General features: G+C 35.8%; 1 protein-coding gene across 1 annotated transcript in view; it reads left to right on the plus strand.

Annotated features, from left to right (window-relative positions):
• Positions 1-24,863, plus strand: part of CEP128 (centrosomal protein 128) — a 428,651-nt gene that overhangs the window by 162,014 nt on the left and 241,774 nt on the right. The window contains exons 18-20 of the mRNA XM_053602694.1: positions 4,079-4,243; positions 21,097-21,273; positions 24,668-24,727. Coding sequence (XP_053458669.1) covers positions 4,079-4,243; positions 21,097-21,273; positions 24,668-24,727 — 402 coding nt within the window. The remainder of the gene's footprint in view (positions 1-4,078; positions 4,244-21,096; positions 21,274-24,667; positions 24,728-24,863) is intronic.

A 24,863-nucleotide genomic window follows, 5' to 3' on the forward strand; every position in this document is an offset into this window, starting at 1 on the left:
GAAATCATGGGTTTTGGGTGATACTGTACAGGGAGAATGAAGAAGTTGAAATACTAAAACATAAATGTTTAAGTTAATAATTTGGAAAGAAGTTTTAATATTTTGGAAACCCAGGTAGGACATTTTAAGAAAGACAAAAATTAAGTGTAAATGTGACAAAAGGCATTCATTCCATTTGGCGTGGTGAAGATGCATGAGAAAATAAGAGGGCAGTGGATCAAAAATAGAGTGTAGCATTCAACAGGAGGCAAGGCATCTCTTCTTCCGAAGGTTTTGAAAGAAACTAGTAAGATCAGATAAATTGGTAGGGCTGGTTTGAGGGAGCTGAGGTGACTCTTGACTGACTGACTGCTCTCCTCCCTCTGAGGTAGAGTAGGACAGTGGTGCAGTAAGAAATGTGTGGGTGGTGAAGACTAATTAGGGCTACCTCGCCACACTGCTAAGTAGCTTCTCTACTTCCCCCTAGTTCCTTTTTCTATCCTCAACTCCTCCCTTTCAGCCTTCAGATACCACCTGATTTCCTTTCCCAAAATATGTATGTGTATGTTTACTTTCTACTCAAAAACCTGCATTGAATATTTGTTGTCTCTGGACCACAGGGTCCACTCTAGCCCAGCCCTCCCTGCCTCATGCCTAGTTACTGCCTTTCAGGCTCCCCGCGGTCCTCATACCACTGTACACTTCCAGGCATCGTCTTTGCTGCTCATTTTTTATCTAGATTGGCCTTTCTCCCCGAAGCTCAATTAATTTTGTAGCTCTTTCATGGCTCCACTGAAATTGGAATACATCGTGACTGAGGTTGGCTCATTGCTGACCCCTCTTGGTCAGTGTATTGATGCTGCCTTGCATTTTGGTTTGTTGTGTGTCCATAAATGTCCAGGGGGTTGGGCATCGTGTCTTAGGTATTTTGCATAATGTTCTGAACATACAGAAAATACTCACTGGATGTTGGGTCGGGATGCTTAGAATTCTGGAAGTGGGAAGATTTGCTCCTGACTTGTTCTGTGATCTAGCTGGCTTGAGTTTCTCTCTGTCATATGGGAAAATTGATTTCCACATCCTTTCTTTAGGAAGCGCTTTGAACTCATTTACACTGAGATGGCAACATATTGCCTATGTGTAAAGAATTTATGGTTGCAAAGTAATCTGTAGATATTCTGAAACCTTTTATATATATTTTTCTTTTTAATTTGAATGACTGAGATCTGCAGGGGTGTTGCAGCTGTTCCCTAATGTACAGAGCAGTCGGACAAGACCTAAAGGGAGAACCAGAGATTGCGAAAGCCCAGCAGTTTCTTTTTAAACCAAATGAATTACCGTCGGGGAACAATGTCTACCTCATACTATTTTATTAATACAGCTCTATACTTTACCTATTTATATTAATTAAAAAGAGCTGATTACGGTGGTCATAACAGGAGATTTAATAGTATACTGAATTATGCACACAATGGGGTTTTGGTACAAGTAGCTCCATAAATATTATATTTCTGTGTCTTTCAGCTTCACCTTAATTTATTACTTTTTCTGAGTCTGATATATGACCCATGTTTTTTTCCCATATAATTTAGTTGTATGTATTTTTCTTCATCTAGAATCACTCTTACCTATTTTAAATTTAAATTTAAAATATTTTAATGTTATATTCTAGGTGCTATTGATATTTTTAGGATATTGGGCTATGTCCTCATTGTAATTTTAACAAAATCATTTAATAGAATCTTTTATTATAGAGTCTTTTATTGGGATCAAAAGATGCAGGATTGGAGTTTTATACTTTTGCCCCTTGATAGACATTTGATTTTGGTCAAGCTACTTTACTTTTTTATACCTCATCAATAATATAGGAATATTGATATCCTTCTATGTATCACTGGGTTGTGAACACATTACTTAGTAAACTCTAAAATAAAATATAAATGTATCACAACATTAAGTAATTTTTTATTAAAACATAAGCATGGGTATGCTGATAAACATAAAACAAACTCTTTTGGAAGGAAAAAATCTTAATGTTACAGCATCTCCTAACTTCAGTGGTACAAAAATCCCAACTTGGCTAATTTCAAACTTACCAAATGGGACATCACTAGAGAGGGGCAAAGTTGGGAAGAGATGAGCATTTTTGACTCTTGAGAGTCTCTATGAACTGGCTTTTAAGCAAGGAAAAAGGGGGAAACTTCTTATTTACCTGTGCTTTTTATGGGACCTAACGAAAAGTAAAAGTATTCTGCTGAAACCCAGAATTATAATTGAACAATTTTCCTGATGAGAGACTTTATTTTGTAAATTTATTTCTTAGCTGTGAATACAGGATTACTCATAAAAAAATCAATTCTTTTGTTAATTCAAAGTGGCATCAGGTCTTAGGTGAATTTTGTGGCATAAATAAAATATAGATTTTTGCTTACAATTCACAAACTTCTTCCTTTCAGGAAATTCTTTTGATTGTGTTCCTATATATACCTAATTAAACACATATAGCAAACTTATACAAATAAAAGAAACACATACATTTTAGTCATTAAAACATTTATTTTAAGCACATTATATATAGGTGCTTCCCTACCGTTAGTCACTAATAGGTATGGATAATTAGCATTGCTAGTTGACACAGATGATTTTTAAAACCTAATATGATACCTTTTGAGAGTCAGTGTGACTGAGTATTTGACAGTATAGATCCTAGAAAGAATTCCAAGGTTCAAATCCTGACTGTGAGTTTACTCGCAATGTACCCTTGGGCAAGTTACCAACTTTTCTCTGTTTCAGTTATAAAAAGGAGTCAATCAGACAACAATAGTGTCTTAATGGTACTATTATTGGTACCTTAAGGGGACACCAACTCTGTGGAGAGGGGAAAGACTTATTCGTGAAATGTTGTGAGGATGAAATGAGGAAAAACTACATACAAAAATAAACTACGTACAACTACATGCATCTCACAGCAGTGTTGATGAATTACATTGTTGTTATTTTAAAATTCTTTAAGTTCATATGGCTGGAAAATCTTTATGAATCCCATGTAAAGAATAGATTGTTTCTAATATTTTTTAAAGCTGATTCTGTTTATATTCCAAGTAAAGATCAATACATAGGTTTTTTTTTTACCCTATTGGTGCTGAAATAATCACTGTATAAACTCTTTCATATTAAGTTTGTAATTTTTTGACTGTTAAAGTTCATATTTCATATTCTTTTTAGCCACATAAGGGTAGTGTCAATAATTACTTGTACAAAAACTACGTAATTCTATCATAAATACCAGGCAGAGAAGTTTCTTTGATAGATGAGGAAACTGATCAGCCAATAAAATCATCTCACATTCTTTCTTTCTTTTTTTTTAAGTTTGCTTTCAATTGTCTTAGTTTGAAGTTTTTTTTTTTTAATTTTATTTGTTTATTTTTTTTATTATCAAGACAGAGTCTTACTTTGCGGCCTTCAGTAGAGTGCTGTGATATCATAGCTCACATCAACCTCCAACTCTTGGGCAAGTGATTCTCTTGCCTCAGCTTCCCAAGTAGCTGGGACTACAGGTGTCTGCCACAACGCCCGGCTTTTTTTGGTAGAGACTGGGTCTCACTCTGGCTCAGGATGGTCTCGAGCCTTTGAGTTCAGGGTAATCCACCTGCCTTGGCCTCCCAGAGTGCTAGGATTACAGGCATGAGCCACCACGCCCAGCCACGTTATTTCTCTTTTGGGACACTTCTCTAATGACTCCTTCCCCTCTCAACAGAGCTGGTGTCCCTTCTTTGGTTTCCCAAAATATCCAGTTTACACCTTTATTAAGCACTTCTCATTTATGATTGTCAGATTAATTGTTTTATCCAGCTCTTTTACTTTTTGTAACTGTTATCTTCAGCACTTCGTACAGCACCTATCTCTTAGTAAATGTTGGGTAGGTGGGGATCAGTGATCAAATCAATGCAAAGAATGTTTCCTTGTGTTCATTTTAGTGTTTAAGTATTCATGCTTGGAAAGACCTGAAAATCTTGAAGTATTTTCCTACTAATATAATGTGTAACTTGTATAATTTGGCCAGTGGACTCTTTTTTTTTTCCTTCTCTTTTTTTGTCAGGCTGAAAGTTTAGAAGATAAGAATATGGCTAAAGTCCATCGTTGTCAGCTAGAGAAGTTGAAATCACAGTATGACGGATTGACAGAGGAATTAACCCAGAATGAAAATGAGAACAAAAAACTGAAGCAAAAGTATCAGTGTTTGAAGGACCAACTAGAAGAAAAGGTAAAAATATGAATGCATTATTTTAACTTCTTCTAGGACATATTTTATGAATTAACAAATGGTAATTGTAGTCTTTCATAGAAAAGTGGTATTGTTGCCAGAAAAAGATGATAATTTATTAGAATGTTGTAATTTTTACTCTTTCAGCCAAACAGTCATCTTCTTCTACATTTAGGAATTTAGAGACCTGGGTTGATAAGTTACTGAAGATCTACTGTGTGTCAGGCATTTATGCCAACTCATTCATACATGGCTACTCATCTTTTAATTCTCTCAACTCTTTGGGTGTTGTAGTCTGTTTGACCTGCTATAACAGAATACTATTGACTAGATGGCTTAAAAACAATAGAAAATTATTTCTCATAGTTCTGGAGAATACAAAGTACAAGATCAAAGTCCTGGCAGATTCAGTACCTGATGAGGGCCTGCTTTCTACTTCCTAGATGACTCTTCTTCTGTGTCCTCACATGGAAGAAGAGGAAGGATGCTCTTTGGGGTTTCTTTTCTTTTATTTTTTTCATTTTTTTTTTTAGAGACAGAGTTTTACTTTGTTGCCCTCGGTAGAGTGCTGTGGCATCGCAGCTCACAGCAACCTCCAGCTCTTGGGCTTAGGCGATCCTTTTGCCTCAGCTTCCTGAGTAGCTGGGACCACAGGTGCCCACCACAACACCCAGCTATTTTTTTGTTGCATTTCGGCCAGTTTGAACCCATCACCCTCGGTATATGGGGCCGGCACCCTACTCACTAAGCCATAGGTACCGCCCTGGGGTTGCTTTTAAAAGGTCATCTTATTCATGAAGGCTCCACTTTTATGACTTAATCACCTCCCAAAGGCCCCACCTCAAATACTATCATATTGACGATTAGGTTTCAACATAAAAATTTGGGGGAGACATATTCAGTTTATAGCAGTGAGGTTTTATTGATTCTTTTAAATCTATGAGGAAGTTGAGCCTAAAAAAATATTTAATGGTAGGCCAGGCATGGTGGCTCAGGCCTACAATCCTACCACTCTGGGAGGCCAAGGTGGCTGTATCACCTGAGTTCAGGATGTTGAGACCAGCCTGAGTAAGAACAAGACCCCATCTCTGCTAAAACAGAAAAACTAGCAGGCATTGTGGCAGGCACCTGTAGTCCCAGCTACTCAGGAGGCTGAGGCAAGAGGATTGCTCAAGCCAACGAGTTTGAGGTTACGGTGAATTATGATGTTAGTGGGCTCTATCCAGGGAGACAGAGTGAGACTCTGTCTCAAAAAATAAAAATAAAAAAAAATGGTTGTGTTCACTTAGGTGGTAGGCATTGTAACTTTTAATTATCATAGTAATTTTATTAAATTGATATGCTGTCCTCATTTTTATAGTTGCAGAGAGTGAAGATTAAGAAGATTGCGACTTCGTACATCCCCACCAGGCTCACTGCTTTCTTTTGAGTAGATGTGTAAATTTATTTCAAATGACTGCTGTATACTGTATATTATATGTTAGATAGAATACTAGAGATTCTTAGAAGTTGCTACTTTTGAGGTTCTCTTGTGGCAAATAGTCAACTAAGAATAGGTGACTAGAATATTTAAAGTTGTTTCCTTCTTCCACCAGCTTCCTACAAGGATTTGCAGTGGAGAGTGATTGAAAGCAAATGTAAAAAGACCATTGAAGTGTGGATGATAGGATAAGGCAATATGTTCATGGGCCAAGTTATATGTACTTGATCAGGGTTACTAAAATCTATTATGCTAAAAACAGTTCATAAACTTATAGGGGAGAAACTTTCTTTTTTCTTTCTTTCTTTCTTTTTTTTTTTGAGACAGACCCTGGGTTGAATGCTCAGTTGCCCTGGGGTTGAGTACTATGGCATCATAGCTCACAGCAGTCTTAAACTCTTAGGCTCAAGTGATTCTCTTGCCTCCGTCTCCTGAGTAGCTGGGACTACAGGCACTTGCCAAAATACCAGGCTATTTTTAGAGATTGGGGTCTTGCTCTTGCACAGGCTGGTCTTGAACTCCTCAGCTCAAGCAATCCACCTGCCTCGGCCTCCCAAAGTGCTGGGATTACAGGTGTGAGCCCCTGCACCCGGCCTGGGAGAAACTTTCTTAATGTCTTTCTCACCTTTCTTCTTTTTGCTGTTTGTAAAATTTTACTACAGTATACATTTTTACTTCTCTAATTGTTAATACCAAGGAAGTAAAATACAATTAATTTGGAGTTTATGATTAAATGTGCTTAAGTTGCTAAATTTAGGTCTACAATCTTGACAACAGCTTTAATTTAGTTCTTATGTTTTGTTTTGATATGTCTAGTGTTCACGTATATTTAACGTGTCTGTTGCCAGGGTGTAGTTGTCATGGAAATGATGCTAAAATTTCCAACTTTTCCATAATTAAAATTTTAGCCAAAAGATTGTGTTAACATGTTTTATATTTTGTAAATCTGCATTTAAGAAATAAGGTGAAAAATTCTATATGTTAAAAATGTAAAGTTTACCTTGTTCTACTTTGAATAAGTGTTTCTTCCCTGATTCTTTTGGTGATGTTCCGGATCTATGTGTTATCACACATCATATAAATGGAACATTCACCTTCGAACAGAGTTTGAGGAGATAATGATTTTATTACATTGCTATGAACATTTACTATGTGGCAGGCTTTGTGTGTATCCTGAGGATAGGCTGAGATATAGATAAGATACAATAGAGATCTGCAAGTGACCAGTCCACAGTGGGATTATTAAAATGAAGCTTTTTTTTTTTAGTTGTGAAAACTACATAGTCAGGTCCTCACAGTGAGTGTTAATGCAGACTAAAGATAGTCTCTGTATTCTAAAATGGTGTGCAATCTTAAAGATACAGAGACACACAAACACAACTTATGTGCTCGCTTTTCTTTAAAATTTGTTTTTGGCATTCAAGATTGTTTTGTGCTTTTGATTGATTTAATGGCGTGTGTTGAACCATTCTTTAGTGAAATTAGCTCTGAATCAAAGCTTTGTTGGATCGAGCCATCTACAGAGGTAGAGCATTAGTGATTGTGGGCAAAACTTTGAATTGGAGTCCTTTTTTAGCTGTGTGACTTCAGGCAGATTGCTTAAAATGCAAAGCCTCAGTGTTATCATCCTTAAAACAGGTATAAATAATGCCTTTATTATGGGATTGAATGTAAAGGGTGTGGCACAGTATTTGGTATCTATTAAGATATTAGTTAATACCCTGTTTCCCTGAAAATAAGATAGTGTCTTATATTAAGGTTTTCTCCCAAACATGCGCTAGGTCTTATTTTCAGGGGATGTCTTATCTTTCCTGTAAGTAGGTCTTATTTTCGGAGGATGTCTTATTTTCAGGGAAACAGGGTAGTAGCTGCCATTATTTTGTTATTATTATGTTTCCAAATATATGCCATTTAAATGGTTCAGTCAACCAGTTGGCAAATATTGATTGATTACCTATGGTCTATCTAATGATGTGTTAATAACAGTAATAAAGTACCCATGGCATACTTAATAATAAAGCCATAGAACTATGCTGATTGGAAGTTTAGAGCCAAACTATCTTGAATCGTTTGAGACAGGTGGTCAACACAGGAGCCACCCATGTGGAAATAGCTGGCAGTTCCATTGGCAAATGATATTGAAGGCACTTGTGTTAAGTGATTCAAACAGGTAGGAAGTTTTATGATTATGCATGCTATTTGAGGAGAGAAATCATATTTTAGTCATTTTTCCATCTCCAAGACTAGGCAGAGAGTCTGACATAGCAGATAATTCATAAGTAAATTGTGGAGACAGGTGTCCATGTCTTATACATATATAAGCAAATATATGTATATATACACACACATACATGTATGTGTACACGTATGTGTATATGTAGATAAGGAAACATGGAGAGACACATGCACACAAATACACATATTAAAAGGCCACAGTGAGGGAAATTAGAACAAAACAAAAATGTTTTCAGTAAAGGAAAGCCCAATAACTAATCACTAAAAGATTACAATTTAAGCAATGCAATGAACTTGATAAATGAGGCCTTGAGGACTGAGGAGAGTTTATAATTAAGATCTGCTATAATCAAAAGGGAAGCTTTTCTCATTTGTTTAGCATTTAGTGCTACATAGGCTATTAACATATTTTGTGTTTTTAAATCGTACTAGTTTGAATGTGTGCTCTGTTTAGGTTCTGTTTCTAATGTTATTACTTGGTAAGTTAAGAAATATTAAAACTGCATCAAAATTTATATAAATCATAACCATAAATCAAAATGTATATAAATCATCAACTAAGAAATGTTAAAACTGCATCAAAATTTATATAAATCATAACCACCAGTGGTCGCATTAATTAGTATAGAAAATTGCTGTTAGTGTATATGACAGAATAATTAACGTTAGCATATTTTCTTCATGTACTTCAGTGGTGATAATGCGGTGGTAAAAATGTATCTTTTTGCAGGGTGTGATTTTACCTTGTGAAATATTATTTTTTTCAATTTTACATGACAAAGAGAATAAATATTATGCATCCCACAGAATTTCATATATTCATTTGATACTTTATTATGAGCTTTCTTACTATGGAAAAGTCCTCCTGAAATATTATAGAAAGAATTTTCTCCTGTCTGCAGTATCATTAAAATTTATTATTCCTTTTGCTTAAATTTTATAGGAAAATGTTTGATTTCTTCTTTTGTTCCAAAAGAATCTTATTGATATTAATCTTTTGATTTTCCTGGCATTTCCCTGGAAACTCATACTATTTATTTGATCAGAAATATATTTTGGTTGGTTTCACTGTGAATCAACATTAGTAGATAGATAGTTTTTTGCTTAGCAAGTCAGCATCAAAGTTAGTGAAGGTTTTAAATGTCTGATCTATACAGATCTGGGGCTGATCTAATTTTTTAAAAATTTCTTATTTGAATAGTTAGGAGTTCATTAATGACACTGGCTATATTTGTAGAGATTTCAAGTAATCTTGTAATAGATGTATTAAAAGAAAGATTGGTTTTACATTTAACTTGTTTGTAAAATATTTTAGAAAGAGCTGGTAATTGATATTATTTTGTAGACTTACCTGTTTATACTCTTTTTGTCATGTTTTATAAGTATGGCTATTTTATCATTGAAGTATCTCATACAGTATGCCATACAGGCGTAATTATAAGCAATGAGGAAAATGGTAGAAATATTGTGAAATTGTTTTCCTCAGTCCAACAGAAATCTAATAAAAACATTTATTTTCTAATACAAATGAAAGAATAATTTTACTGCTTGTATTGATGTTAAATACACAAGAATATGAGAAGTTATGAGTATCGAGAATATATGGTTCTTATGTAACACTAATATAACCAGACTCATTAATATGAGCAGAATTATTATGAGAATATGCTTCTTTGTACTAGATACTTAAACCTGAAGGAAGCCAGAAGTACCTGTCATCCTCATTTTCCTTTTCCACCTCTAATCCACCATGGTCACATACCATAGTGGAACTTTCTCTGTTGTAGGATATGCTATCATAACCTAGCCTTGACAATGTTGGAAGAGTAGTTTTCTGCTTCACAAAAATGTATGTAACAACCATTGTCTCAGAGTACAAGGTACCACTGGCTATCAAGCCAAAGATGTTATTTTCCAAAATATCACTATAATTGTAAAGTGTAAGAGGACTTTAAATATTAACAACTCTTAATACTTTATTTTATAGATGAGATTTTTGTCCGAAGAGTTAATAGAGTTGCACAAGAGTTCTCAGCTATTCATTGGTAGATATGAAAATATTAATAGAAGTCAGGGTTACCAATTCTATCCTTTCCATTGTATCAGAACCATTAAGAACTATTTACAGCCTAGCTATCTCTTTTAATATTCACTTATTTCAATAGCTATCTTTAGTTCTTTTTAAAGGAACTTATTTTCTGGAATTATTTCTTTGAGAAGATGAAACTAACTTTGATGAAATACTTAGGAGAAATTTTAAGACCACGAATTATGAGACATCTAAGGCTATAAGTTCATAGAAACTTCTGTTGAATAGATCAGGAATTACAGAAATGTACTTTTGTTTCTTCCTGTGAAATACTTGATTTAAATTATTTGTGAAGTGGCACCTACTAACATTTTAAGCTATGGCTGTGTTGTATAGAAACACTTGAAATAATTTTCTTACACAACATGTGGCTCAATAAAAATGGTAATTATATTTCACCATTGCAAATTGTAATTATGATTTTCATTTTCTGGGGTGGTGGACACTGAAGTTGAGAAAATATAGTGGCTTGCCCGACATTACATGGAAACATGGTAGAAATAGGATATGAACTAAATTTCTTGTATTTTCTCCTTTATTGCTAGCAAAATGACTCACATTGGTATCTTTTTTGTTGAACTGTTAGCATTTAATTTAAATTTAGGGTTATTATATTCAATAACTTACCATATCATCTTTTATTTTTTAGTCAGAGAAGTTTTGGAATGTGAGTCATCAATGATTTTCTTAGAAAAATCTAATTAAGACCTGAAATTTCCACATAAAAGATATCTGTGAGAGGAAAATGTGAATCAGTGTTTTTAAATTTTGTGTTTTAGTTCTACTTTAGCCATCTGTTTAGAATTGCTATTTTTTGATGAGGTAAAAAAATATATATGATTGTCAGATGTGTGTTCCATAAAGTATTCCTACTTACAAAATCATTTTGGCACATTTTTGACTAAGAAGTATTTGCTCGTAGCAGGCAGAATTCTCTGATTTCAGATTTTTCAAGAAAATGAGAAATAAGCAAATGAGCTCTTGACTTACAGTATTTACTTTAATGTTTATGCTTTAGCCAGTTTTAGCCAGACTATGTGGTGTTCTTTGGTCTACAGCTTTTTTAACTTGTGTGAGTAGAATAAAATTGTAGCCACCACATATTAATTTAAACCAGATACTCTAAACACTGATGAAGATGTTATGAATAATTTCTTGTCAGAGTCCTGTCTTCTTAAAAAATAACAATGATAAAATTAATAAAATGGCCAAATTAAAGCTGAAATGATGAATTTTGCCGTTGTCATTTATAAAGTAGGAGGTCAGTTAAGCTCACAAACTTATCCTAGAGGACGTGCTATATACCTCGTTGCTGAATATCATTGCAGTCACCTTCAAAGTACTCCTCTTGGAAAGCTACACATCAATGCCATTGCCTACTCCACCCTTCAGAAAAAATTTGGAACTCATTTTCTGGAGAGGCCATCAGAGCTGTTGGTTGTACAGGATCTGACAGTGAAGTTCTTGAACTATTCCTAGAAAAAGTGCTACTTCCCTCATAGCTGAATATCACTATGGTCACCTTTGGAGTACTCCCCTTGGGCAGCTGTGCACCATTGCCAGTGCCTAGTGCACCCTTTAAAGCGATTTTGGAACTCTTTTTATGGAATGACCATCAGAGATATTGTTGTATGGCACAGAAAAACACACAACAATAATAATGAACACTCAGCAAGATATCCACATGTTGAACACAGCTGTGAGACCTGATATACCAAGGTTATGAAACCCTACTGAATGTTTGTATGGTGCTGCTAGCATAACCGCACCAGTGGCAAGTTTGTGAACTTAATTGTTAGACCCATACGATGACAACTCTGATGTTCAGTCCAGAAAAAGAGTCCCAAAATTGCTTTGAAGAGTGGATAGGTGCTGGTGTCAGTGCATGGCTTCCCAAGGGGAGTAACTTTAAGGCGACTCTAGTGATAATCAGCAGTGAGGTATGTAGTACTTTTTGGGGATGAGACTGAGAACTTAATTGTCAGATCGTGTATGTTTAATTGAATCACTTTTAGTTATTAAGCCCAGAATAGTTTTTTTTACTTTGACAGAGAATTGACTGAAACAACAGAGTACCTCTTATCTTTGAAACACTAGTCAAATGTTAAGAGAAAAGTTTAGAATGCAAAACCAAAGTGTATATACACTGGGACGGGAGAAGAGTCATTTATATGTGCAGCTGTGGCAGAGGGAGGCAAAAAAGTGAATAGAAGTATATCTGCTGTCTACTTTCCAGTTTGGAGCACAGGTGTGCTGAAACCATTTTCAAACTCAATTCCATTGGCAATGACTTATATCTACCAATCATTTACAATCAATGAGGTTGATTTGAAGTGAATTTCAGGAGTAAAGTCAAAGTTTGCCAGTCTTATTGGGTCCCAACTTGGACTTGATTGAGCTTTCTGTTTAATGTTTAACTCACTATGTAACTGATAACACTGCAAAGACCCCAAAAAGAAAGCAAATGTGTTGAACACTTCCTATTAAAATCGTTTACTGTTGGTTTTACTTCATTTGCTTCTGTAGTTGTGAATGATCCCCGTAGTGTGAGTCTTAAGCTAAATAATGATACGTGCAATTGGTTGTGGTGTGAAAAACCAGGGAAAATAGGCCACGTGAGGAGTTCTATATCACATCTGTCTCAGTGTTTTCCTTGAAGTGAAGCAACCTCAGCCGGCTTTAGTTGTTTCTAAAAGGGAACATACAATGAAAGTCCAGGTTTGTTTTCATTGAGTTTTTCTTTTATCACTTTAAAGTACTTATTGCCTCAATTCATTTTGCTATTTAATGTTGAACAAGCAATATTCTATAAATTTCAGGGAAAAAAAAACAAGAGATACTTATTGTATACATGAGTTATATCACTTGGAGATTGATTTTTAAACCTTTAAAAAATATTCTTGCTTAGGAACACGCAAGCTTGTATTCTTTAAGGGGGAAAAAAAAAGGAAAGGAAAAAATCCTGATGGTTATTAAAGACACTGTAGGCTTACAAACTTTTCTCTCAAAATGAATGATAATTTTTTTCTTTTGAAAATTAAATATTTGTTCTACATACTTAATTTGAAACTCTAGTTGTTTGTTTCCCTGTCGATGTTTTATTCCAGAAATAGAAATGCAGCAAAAAGTGGCTGATTTTAAGCAACTATTGTGATTTCTATATCCAGGCATGTGACTTAAGAGAAATAATGTAATAGTTACAAAATGGTCTTAAACCTTAATGAACGCATGAAATATCCTTCAGAAGGTATTTTTGTTTTCAGTTTTGAATATTAATTTCTAGGAACATATCCTGACACCTTTTGATTAAGCTGATAATGGTCTTTGTATTGCTTAATACTCCACTAGTAAAAGATATTAAAAAGACTAAAGCAAGAGTAATTTCCTTAAATGGGGTTAAAAGTTTGAATTAGAACATTCTTTTGTTTGTGAAATACATGTAAAAACTAGCTTATGCTCTCACATGCGTACTCACACTTCACAGTTCATCAACAGACCTTATTGACTTTATCTTTAAAATTGATTCTAGGGCGGCGCCTGTGGCTCAGTCAGTAAGGCGCTGGCCCCATATACCGAGGGTGGCAGGTTCAAACCCGGCCCCCGCTGAACTGCAACCAAAAAATAGCCGGGCGTTGTGGCAGGCGCCTGTAGTCCCAGCTATTCGGGAGGCTGAGGCAAGAGAATCGCTTAAGCCCAGGAGTTGGAGGTTACTGTGAGCTGTGTGAGGCCACGGCACTCTACCGAGGGCCATAAAGTGAGACTCTGTCTCTACAAAAAAAAAAAAAAAATTGATTCTACGTCTGATTACTTCTTAGCACTTCCCAGGTTCTCATTTTTTGTGATGTCATCTTGTCTTAGCAGTTACAATAGCCTACTACTGACAAAGATGATTGCCTTCAATGAATTTAATAACTGTGGCAAAAAACCCCACAAATCCCCCCAACTACCAAACAAACTTACTGAGATACAAGATGTGTTTGAGTTGAGAGATTCTGGGCTTTTTGTTATTGTTATTGTATAGTTGAGGTCTCTTTTCCTCGACATAGAATATACTCAAAATATCCTTGTGAAAACACGGAATATAAAAGAATATTTATGCTCCGGTAAGATTTGTTAATTGACTGCTACATGAGACATTTGAGTAGGTGCTGGGATATTTATATGAAGAAGAAGAAGATCTTTGCCTTAGAGGAGCTGTACTCAACTTTTTTGACATCAGGGACTGGTTTCATGGAAGGCAATTTTTCCATGACCGGGGGGCTGGGTGGTGGGGGTGTGGGAGGAAGGTTTCAGGATGATTTCAGCCCATTGTATCTCCCCCTGAGATTAGATTTGCTGTTAGATTCTCTGAAGGAGGACACAACCCAGATCCCTCACCTGTGCTGTTCTGCGGTAGAGTTCACGTTCCTAGGAGAAAATAATGCTGCTGCTATGTCACAGGAGGCAGAGCTCAGGTGCTGAGACCAGCTGTAAATGTAGATGAGGTTTTGCTCACTTGCCCACTGCTCACTTCTAGCTAAACGGCACAGTTCCTAATAGGCCATGGACTTGGGGGGGGTTGGGTGTTTGGGACCATGGCCTTAGAGGACTCATGGTCTGATGAGGAGATGGGTATAGAAGGCACACAGAGTACTTAGTGGTGTGACAGAAACTCACATAAGTGCCTGGTAAGCACAGAAAAGGGGCAGCTGATATTCCTGTCCAAGAGTTCAGGCCATCGTCATTGTTACAGTATCATGTGTTGAGGAAGGAGGTACTTGTTGTTCATCTTCTGTAATTAGTGCAGGATTCCCTTAATAACCGTCCTTTGGCCTCTTTATTCCTGAGTGCAGTTGGTCTCACAGAGAGCAAAAGATACATATAGGGTGACTCCATGGAGGTTTTTCAGACTCATCTGAATTCTTGAATCTAGAGTTATTGGTGTTTTGTTTTATTTACTTTTGATACCAATCTAAGCATTTAAGGAAATTCACCATTATGTAAGAAACTATTTTTAATAAATAAGTTTGAAAAAAAAATGTAGCAATGATGTGACCAGCAGTTGATGTGTTGCTTTAATTTTTTTATTTTTTGGCCATTCTGTAAGACTGTTGAAACTGTAGTGTAGTCATTTCCCAGCTTAAACGCTTTCTAAATTTCTCATAGTGCCCATAGTCGATCCTTCTCTTTTCGTAGTGCTGTAGTTTAGGCCCCGGTTGGCATTTCATATTGTGTCCTCACTTCCTTGCCCCCGAGTTAACTGTTGTTGTAAATAATGTGAACCTTCTTTAGAGAGCCAGATAAATAGTTTCCAGACAGATACAATTTTTGTTCAGGATAGTTTCATAATTTGCCTTGTAATGCTAGTGTGCTGGATTTAAAGTGTGGGTATAACAACTATCTTGAATTATGGAAGTATTCCTCCTCAAACTTTTTAGGTGATATGTGCATGTCCATAGTTTCACCAAGCCATTCTTCTAATAACGCTGCATTAAATTGTATTAGTTTTAATTTTGGCCTTGAATATTATTTGATTTCTCTCTTTTTCTGCCTTTTATTTTCTCTCTCTCCACACCCTATTGATGTATTAAAGATGACTTTTGGCGTGAAATATTGCCACGCTTGCTTACTCAAGATAGTTTTCAGTAAAGGAAAATCATAAACTTAATTAAGTTAATGATTTCCTTAGTCGTGTGAATATGCCTTATTTAATGCAATATTTCTGTTAAGGTATATGAAAACTGTTTTCATTTTGTGTGATAACTGTTTATGGGAAATAAAGTGGCATTTCTGGAACTCTTAAGAACATTGAAGGAATGTCATAAACTTTTATCAAGGAGATATAATTTTGGACATGTTCTTGTTTTATTGAAGTTTTTATATTTCTGGTAAATTCATGTCTCTTTACAATCTTTTGAGCCTCTGGGAAAGTGAATGTTCTGAGGTGTAAAGTGGATGCTGAAGCATAAATCTGTAATTACAACAGCATTTCTCGTATTTTGAATCACAGGTCAATTGATCAAGCCAGTTGCCAGTGTGTGTGTATCATGAGATTGTGAACAGTCTTTTAATTTTCTTTAAAGAATGTCAAGAGTATAAGTGTCAAGAATATAAGCCTTTTTTTTTTTTTTTCCTGGAACCTTCATGAAATCTTTGTTGTCTTGACAACAGAACTGTACCTTGATTAGTATGTGATTAGCACATGCTTGAAAATTGGCTAGAGCAGATTTTATATGTGCGCAGGTACATCTCCAGTGTGGGTGGACAGCTCCTGAGTGTCTGGGATGCCGTGCACATTCAGAGTGCTTCGTGTGTGTGGTCTCTTCTGAATATGCCCATTTGTCTTGGATTTTCATTTATAATAAGGCTCATTCAGATTTTATTTTTTACTTAGTTCTTGTTACTTTAAGACTTTATTAGTCACCACATAATATGCTGATAACTTTTTTATTTTTTATTTTTATTTATTTATTTTGTAGAGACAGAATTTCACTTTATCGCCCTCGGTAGAGGATGGTGGCATCACACAGCTCACAGCAACCTCCAACTTCTGGGCTTAGGCAATTCCCTTGCCTCAGCTTCCCAAGCAGGTGGGACTACAGCTGCCCCCCACAACGCCCAGCTATTTTTGTTGTTGTTGTTGCAGTTTGGCAGGGGCTGGGTTTGAACCTGCCACCCTCGGTATATGGGGCCGGCGCCCTGCCCACTGAGCCACAGGCGCCGCCCTATTTTTTATTTTTTTAATTTTTTGAGACGGAGTCTCACTCTGTCGCCATCAGTAGAGTGCTGTGATGTCACAGCTCACGGCAACCTCAAACTCTCGGGCTTAAGTGATTCTCTTACCTCAGCCTCTCGAGTACATGGGATTACAGGCGATGGCCACAATGCCCGGCTATTTTTTGTTTGTTGTTGCAGTTGTCATTGTTGTTTTAGCTGGCCGGGGCCTGGTTCCAACCTGCCACTGTTGGTGTATGTGGCTGGTGCCCTACCCACTGAGCCATGGGCGCCACCAATATGCTGATGATTTTTCTGAGTTCTCCACATTATCTTTCTAAGTTTCAGTGAAGAACTCAACCTTTCTAACATTTTAACAAAGAAAACAATCATCAGGGAATAAGAGGACCCAGGTTATGGGTTGTAAGTTCTTTGACTTTAGTTGAATTACTCAGTCCGTCTGAAATTTGGTTTCCTAATTTGTTAAGGATTGAGTTTATTCTCTAAGGTTCTTTTTCAGACTCAGCTGTTGGCTAGGGCATCTTCTCTTCTCGGATCCCATAGACTCTACAGTCAGCTTCGTCTATCTTCTCCACTACTCTCCAAAGTAACTTTTTAGATTCCCTAGTCCCAGGCATCTGTGTCCATTCACCCTGAACACTGGAGATGAACTGTGTCTTCCATTTCTAATTATATCTAGTTCTCCAGAAATGTGGTATATTTTTGTTAATCTGGTTGTAGAATCATGGGATAATGCCCCCTCTGAAATCACTAGAAGACAAGGGAATGTTCCTAATACTGCCTAAATATTGTCATCTGCCCTTTTTTAATCTCAATGCCCCTGAATCTGATGTTGGTTCCTGCACCACGCCTCCCCCAGAAGTAACTGTCCTTGCTCAGGCAGTACAGCTATTTCTAAAACATGAAACTGGGAGAAAGAGCTAATTCACTGTGTGCCATAATTACTGTTTAAATAGATGTGCCCATGCCATAGATGTGCTAAGTTTTCAACTGGAGTTTAGAAAGACAATGTGAAATGGGACAGGACAAAAGAAATGAGGTTTCATGGAGATATTTGCTGACTTTGTAAGGGTAGGAGCCTTGCCTGTATCTGTAGCACACAGAACAATGTCTTGCCTAGAGTAGGTCTTCTTTAAGTATCTGTTGAGTGAATGAATGAATCAAATTGTGACTGCTTAAGTATAGGATGGAAGAGCTTACTTAACTCTTATGTTTGGGTATTTGATGTAGTGTTTGAAACCTAGCAAAATAAAACAAAGTCGGAAACAAATAGAAATCTTTACCTGGCAAGTTAGATGGTTTAGTGGGGATAGAGGATTAATTTGTTTGCTTTAATTTTTGAGTATAGCATTTACACTAAGGGAGCAATTTTACAGCTTTGTGAGGTACTCTGTACCTTTAGACTGGAGATCCTCATGTAGAGATTGCATGATCATCTGTCAGAAATGTCAAAGAAGAGAATCCTGAAGGAACAGGTAGTTGAGCCTAGTCACCTCTAAGGTCCACCTGGGCCCACGGTTCTATGAGTTTTACTTCAAAAGGAATTTGACCTGGCATGCTCACTGTCTCACAGAGGCTGGTGAAGTAGATGGTGGAATTTTCTGTCTTGGCTAAAGAGACTGAACTCATAGAGCTTTTTCTGATAATATCAACATTCTTAAGACTATCAAAAGATGGAAGTAGTTTTGTCATCTGACTAATAAAAAACAAGTAATGGAGACCACAAAAAGTGACAGTGGATAAAAGAGAGATGGCTATGAGGGAAGTGAGAAAAGTAAGATCACTTAGAACATAATTGTGAATTGTTTGGGTGTAGAATACAGGTAGTACATCTAATGTATCAGTAACTCTGATGAGAAAAATTTCCTTATCATACTACACTAGTGAGGACACAGCAGTTATTGGAAGGCCTTACATATGCGTGTAGGGAGATCTTCTAACACACCTCAGTAGCCTCTGATGATAATAGATGCATCTTTATTGTGTTGCTTTCATCTTTAATATGTTGAATTTGAGTCTCTAAAAAGCAAAGTGAGGGAGTTTAAAATATGTTGTATGATGTTCTGAAATTAGCAGTTTGTTGAGGAAGACAGGTGCATAAACAACTATGTTATAACTTGCTAAATTTTTTAGAAATGCATCTTTTTTTTTTTTTAGAGACAGAGTTTCATCTTGTCGCCCTCAGTAGAGTGCTGTGGTGTCACAGCTCATATCAACCTCCAGCTCTTGGGCTTAGGTGATTCTCTTGCTTCAGCCTCCCGAGTAAGCTGGGACTACAGGTGCCCACCACAACACCTGGCTATTTTTGTTTGCAGTTTGACTGGGGTCGGGTTTGAACCCGCCACCCTTGGTATATGGGGCTGGCGCCCGGGATTGCATCTTAAATGACAACCTTTATAGGATAAGAAGTACAGGTAGTTGGTACCTAGGAACAAAAGGGGAGCATGTGTCTTCAGCTAGGGGCTCAGTCATAAGGTTGCTTTCTAATAATTAAACTATAAAACTATCAATATTGTTCACAGCCAGGATGTTAATTTTTCAGAAAAACTCCTAGATGAAACCAAGAAAGTGAAAATACTGATAAATATGAAGAAATGATGTATCATTCAGGAGGGAGAGTTTGGGCAGAAACTTAATGTGCAAAAAAGGAGAAAGTTAGGGAGACATCCCTCAGCACCCTCCATATAAACATTGTCCAGAAAATGGAATGCTCTTACTTTTGTGGTTTTTAAGTCCCTGATATGTAGATGGAAATGCCTAGCTGCCATTAGGCTGATTGTTTTGTAAAATAAACTCCCCTTGCTCTGATTTTCTGTTCATTAAGCTACATTCTGATTATAATTTGCCCTCTCATCTAGATCAGTCTATAGGGAAACAATGTCCTGGTTATGCTGACATTCTGATCCATATCGTAGTTACGGTTCTCCCCGTAAACTAATGTAGTTAACTGTGTGGCTTTCCAGTTTGTATATTAATCTCCTGTGAGTTTAACATGACTCTATACTGAAAGATGACTCCACTCAAAGTACCAAAATGCAAAGAAATTCCACTGTAAAAAGCTGAGATTTATACCTGGAAGATGAACTAAAGTGAACTCATCAAGATAAATGCTTACCTACCAGCCCCACTTTAAAGTAACACAACTTCAAGCAGAGTTGTACAAGTCAGATGTACGTGTCGGCAATTGTAGGGAGCTGAATGCAGTCACAGACGACAAGGGCAGAAGATAGATCATGAAAGGATGTGACCTTTCAGACAGGATATTTCATTTGTTTTTTAAAGTGAGCTATTTGAAAGAAAGTATCATTAGCTATTTAGAAGAAACTATGATGTTTCTTTTGGTAAAACATCAATCTGCCTTTCATGGTTGATTTTGGGATGTAGATCTCCTTGTTATTTCTTTTAAACTTAAAAGAACTGAGTTTGTTACCCATACAAATCTTCCTGGTTTTGTTGTATGGAGTAGCTTAGTTAAAGATAATGAAGTTACTGTATAGTGACTGAAGATGGAATAGATGGCCATCATGCCTTCGGTCCGTTGTTTATACGTACAGTTCTAGTGATTCTGTTCTTTTATTATAAACCCTGTTCATTATCTTTTTGAATTTCTCTAGTAAGAAAATTATATAATCATAATGATTAAAAATTATTGTGCCCAAAGGCAAAATCTCTTTAAGGGCTTGAGAATCACCTTCATCTTGCTTTAATCAGATCTTCATGACTTAAAAGTATTTATGTAGTATGACTGCATTTAAAAACTTAAACTTTTTAAAAATAGTATGTTTTGATAAGATAAAGGTGATAACACTTTTTTATCAAATGAAGAAACCAACAGCATCATATTTGGCAATTTACATTTTCTGGTGTTTTACTAATGTTCAGTGAAAGCTCAAAGTCAATGTGCGGTATCAGCCTTTACTCTCTGAGCCATTAGTGCCAATACATTATTAAAATGGTAAAGGAGTTTTTTCAACTACTTTTTTTTGTAGTTTTTTTGGCTGGGGCCGGGTTTGAACCCGCCATCTCTGGTATATGGGGCCAGGGCCCTACTCCTTTGAGCCACAGGCGCCGCCCTCAACTACTTTTTTTCTTATGTTTACAGAATTATTATAATTGTTTCCTCAATACCTGCCTACCAGTTTCCAAACTGCCCTACTGCTGAACTCTGTAATTTTACCTCAGTTAATGGGTAGCTAGAGTGTTTTATTTTAGTAAAGGGACTAGCAGAGACAGTTGTGTTTTCTAATCCATTTTTTTTAGTTGGTTATGTAGATATTACAAGTATTTCTTGCCTCTACTTAATAATTAACTTACATTTTATTTCTTATTCCATAGGAAAAATACATAAGCAAAGAAGAAGAGCACTTAAGGAGGATGGAAGAGGCCAGATTGCAGCTCAAGGATCAACTTCTTTGTTTGGAGACTGAACAAGAATCCATTCTTAGTGTGATAGGAAAGGAAATTGATGCAGCTTGTAAAACCTTCTCCAGGGACTTGACAGAGAAATTGAAAGTAATTTTAAGTTCCCATTGTACCTTAAATTTTCACTTAGTTTCCAAATATATAATTATAATTGGATTTTAATGTATGGCAATATGGTACTCATATTTATATTCTGGAAAGTTTTATGAAACAAAATAACTTCTTGCATTTTTTTAGAATGAGGCACTTTATCTATTGCACAGTCATGGTGAGAGAAAGTATGGAATTGAATTGCCTGTGTCTCCCTCTGTAAAAGAAAATGTCTTACAAGAGAGGCAGCAGTTCTAAGGAAAATATCCTTGAGTAAGAAGCCTACAGCTTGAATTTTTCACTATCATAGGCAGTTCCTATTGTTGTTGGTATAGTATCAGCCAACATCTATCGAGTATACTGCGGGTACTGTGCTAAATATGGTACTGTAGTATCCATCTCTTTAAGCCCTAAAACAATTCTACCCCTTAGTTACTCTGACTAAATCTACTTGAGAGAAGAGAATGTGAGTTGATGATATGATGGCATTAAAATTTTGGTATTAAAAAAAATTTTTTTTTTGGTGTTATACTTACATGCTTTTTACTTTTCAGGTGTTTCTTGTACTTAGTTTCTCATTCATTTTTTTTTTTTCTACAACTATCTTCCTTTCTCAGTCTGTTATGCTTCCTTCTCTTTACCTGTCTAGTCACTATATTTTTTACTGATTCCTTTCCAGCTTTGTTTCTTATCTCTCTTAAGTTGTGTTCAAAAGAAATTAACACTATGATTCTATTCTTGCAGCCAAAGCTTTTTCAGAAGTTGACATGGATAGAAATACTTCAACTGATAAAATTTGGAGAGTTGATGGGATGTTTTACAATATGCGTTCCTGTTTACATTAAAAAAAAATGTTCAAATGTTAGTTTGGAGGGCTGTGAGCCTAAAATGATAAGTAATTGCCATTAAGGGAAAACTATTTTAGGGCTGTTATAAGGCCTCTGGTAAGGTTGGTTTATTTTTTTTTTCCTGTCTAATGCTGCTTTTCAAATTTAAGATTTGTCTTGCTTGCATATATTTAAAGAATGTGTGCCCTTGAAAATCCTAATTTCAGCTAAGAGAAGTACATATTAACTGTGCAATATTTTTCTATATTTAAATATTTGCATCAGATGGTTTGTTTTCAATCATGTAGGAATGTAAAATGAAAACATTTGGATTATATTATAAGATATATAAACCTTGTTATGGGCAATCACAAGAAAAAATCATGATGTGTAGATAGCAGATTGTTTAAACATTTTATTTGTTTATGAGGCACAAATTATCCTTCCAAAATATTTAAATAAGCACCCTATTCTTTTATAGGCTTTCAGGCATGAGTGATTACGGGAATGGATCTTTATACCTCTTCCTCTAGAGAAAGACTAACCCAAATCATGGGTGGAAAGTAAACTGCAAACTTAATTTCTTTTAAGAGTCTACATTGTTTTTATTATGGGTCTCTTTCTATTTGTAACGTCTATTGTTTTCTTCCTCTAAACTTGAATAATAATGGAATACCCCAAAACGTAGCATTTGCTCTTACATCAAAAAAACCAACAAGAGGTCTGTTAAAGATAAAATTGATTCTTGACTTGGTGGTTTATAGTTCTCTCTATATGGGAGAGTGGTAGAAAAATCTTGTGAAATGTTTTCAAAAATGTAATAATTCCAATTATTCTTTGTCAATTCTGGTTCTTGAAATATTGTTGATAAAATTTTCAGCCCATTATATATAGAAAATGTAGCGTGGAATGGATTAGGAAATAGATATGTAACAAATGAGTTTGAGGAAAGTCCTGAGGAATGATCTCTATTTTTAATTACATTTTCTTTGTCTAGTCACTATATTTTTTACTGATTCCACTTAAGTTAATGCATGTAATGTTTGAAAATTAAGGATAGGCATACAGTAAACTACTACCATCATAGAATAATTAGGTAAGTGTCTGAATTAAAGATTTATCTTTCTCATACTTCAAACATAAAGACAGGGAAGAATCAACTATTATGTACTATCACTGCTACACCCTCTGAGAAGCTGATTCCAGAGTCCCACATGGCAAGTAGCAGTAAAGCTAGTTTACTTCATTTGTGTGTATGTGTGTGTTTTTCTTAGTCTTTCTGTATTTCACCTACAGTTAGATGTGATTATGTGGAAACTTAATTCTTTCTCTAATTTACCCTTCTTTAGTTTAATTATGAAAGCCATATTGTCTCATCAATGGGTTGTCAAGAATAGACACTTATCAACACGACTACTTGCAAAGACTGCTTTATATTTCAATAACAAAATGCTACAATACACAGAATTGCCTTGAAGCCTAGCTGCCTTGATTTCTTTCACACCAATTCATCTGTAAATCCCTTGGCATCTATTTTTACCTTATTACTAAAGCAAAGCTTTCTTTAAACCTTGTATTACATATGGCTTTTTTATGGAAACTCTTTCTAGAATTTTCTTGTTTAAAAATATCTTCTTCTTTTGGAAAGAGATATGGAGAACACTTAGAGATATAAAAATAGATCTGCCATTCAATCCTGTAATTCCTCTACTGGGCATATACCCAGAAGACCAAAAATCACGTCATAACAAAGATATTTGTACCAGAATGTTTATTGCAGCCCAATTCATAATTGCTAAGTCATGGAAGAAGCCCAGGTGCCCATTGATCCATGAATGGATTAATTGTGGTATATGTACACCATGGAATATTATGCAGCCTTAAAGAAAGATGGAGACTTTACCTCTTTCATGTTTACATGGATGGAGCTGGAACATATTCTTCTTAGTAAAGTATCTCAAGAATGGAAGAGAAAGTACCCAATGTACTCAGCCCTACTATGAGACTAATTTAGGGTTTTCACATGAAAGCTATAACCCAGTTACAACCTAAGAATAGGGGGAAGGGGGAAAGGGAGGGGAGGGACAGGGGAGGTGGGTAGAGGGAAGGGCATTGGTGGGATTACACCAGGGGTGCATCTTACAAGGGTATATGTGAAACTTGGTAAATGGTCTGTGAAGCTAGTGAATGATGCCCCATGATCATATCAATGTACACAGCTATGATTTAATAAAAAAAAAAAATCTTCTTCTCCTGCAAAAAGAAGTCTTTTCCCACTTTCAAATCCTTCCACACCTCCTGATATTGGTGCATATTGCTATAGTTGATTCTTCCCTGACTTTATGTTTGAATTAAATATTTATCGTCAATAGATAAACATACAGACAAACTCATAAAGAGGCATATAAATAAGTGGTAATGGGTTGAGTAAGTGATTCAGACTTTCTTATTTTTAAACCCGGGACTAATATTTGGGACTAAAATTCTGGATGCTATGGTGAAAGATTTCATTTATGTAAGTTTCTGTTAGAGAAAATCTATTTCTAATAGGCTCTTCTTTCTTGTAGGTTTTTTCTTCTGGTTCTGACATACATTATGACTCACATCGCTGGTTAGCAGAAAACAAGGTAATTAATCTTCGAAGCCTAAAGTAGTGGTAATATTTATGATTTTCAAGTCATTCTATTTGGTTTAGCCACATATTTTATTGTGTTACTGAGCATTTGAAGTTATAATACTGCTTTGCAGGGGAAGATATTATTG

This window comes from Nycticebus coucang, chromosome 9 (assembly GCF_027406575.1).
Source record: "Nycticebus coucang isolate mNycCou1 chromosome 9, mNycCou1.pri, whole genome shotgun sequence".
Taxonomy (NCBI): domain Eukaryota; kingdom Metazoa; phylum Chordata; class Mammalia; order Primates; family Lorisidae; genus Nycticebus; species Nycticebus coucang.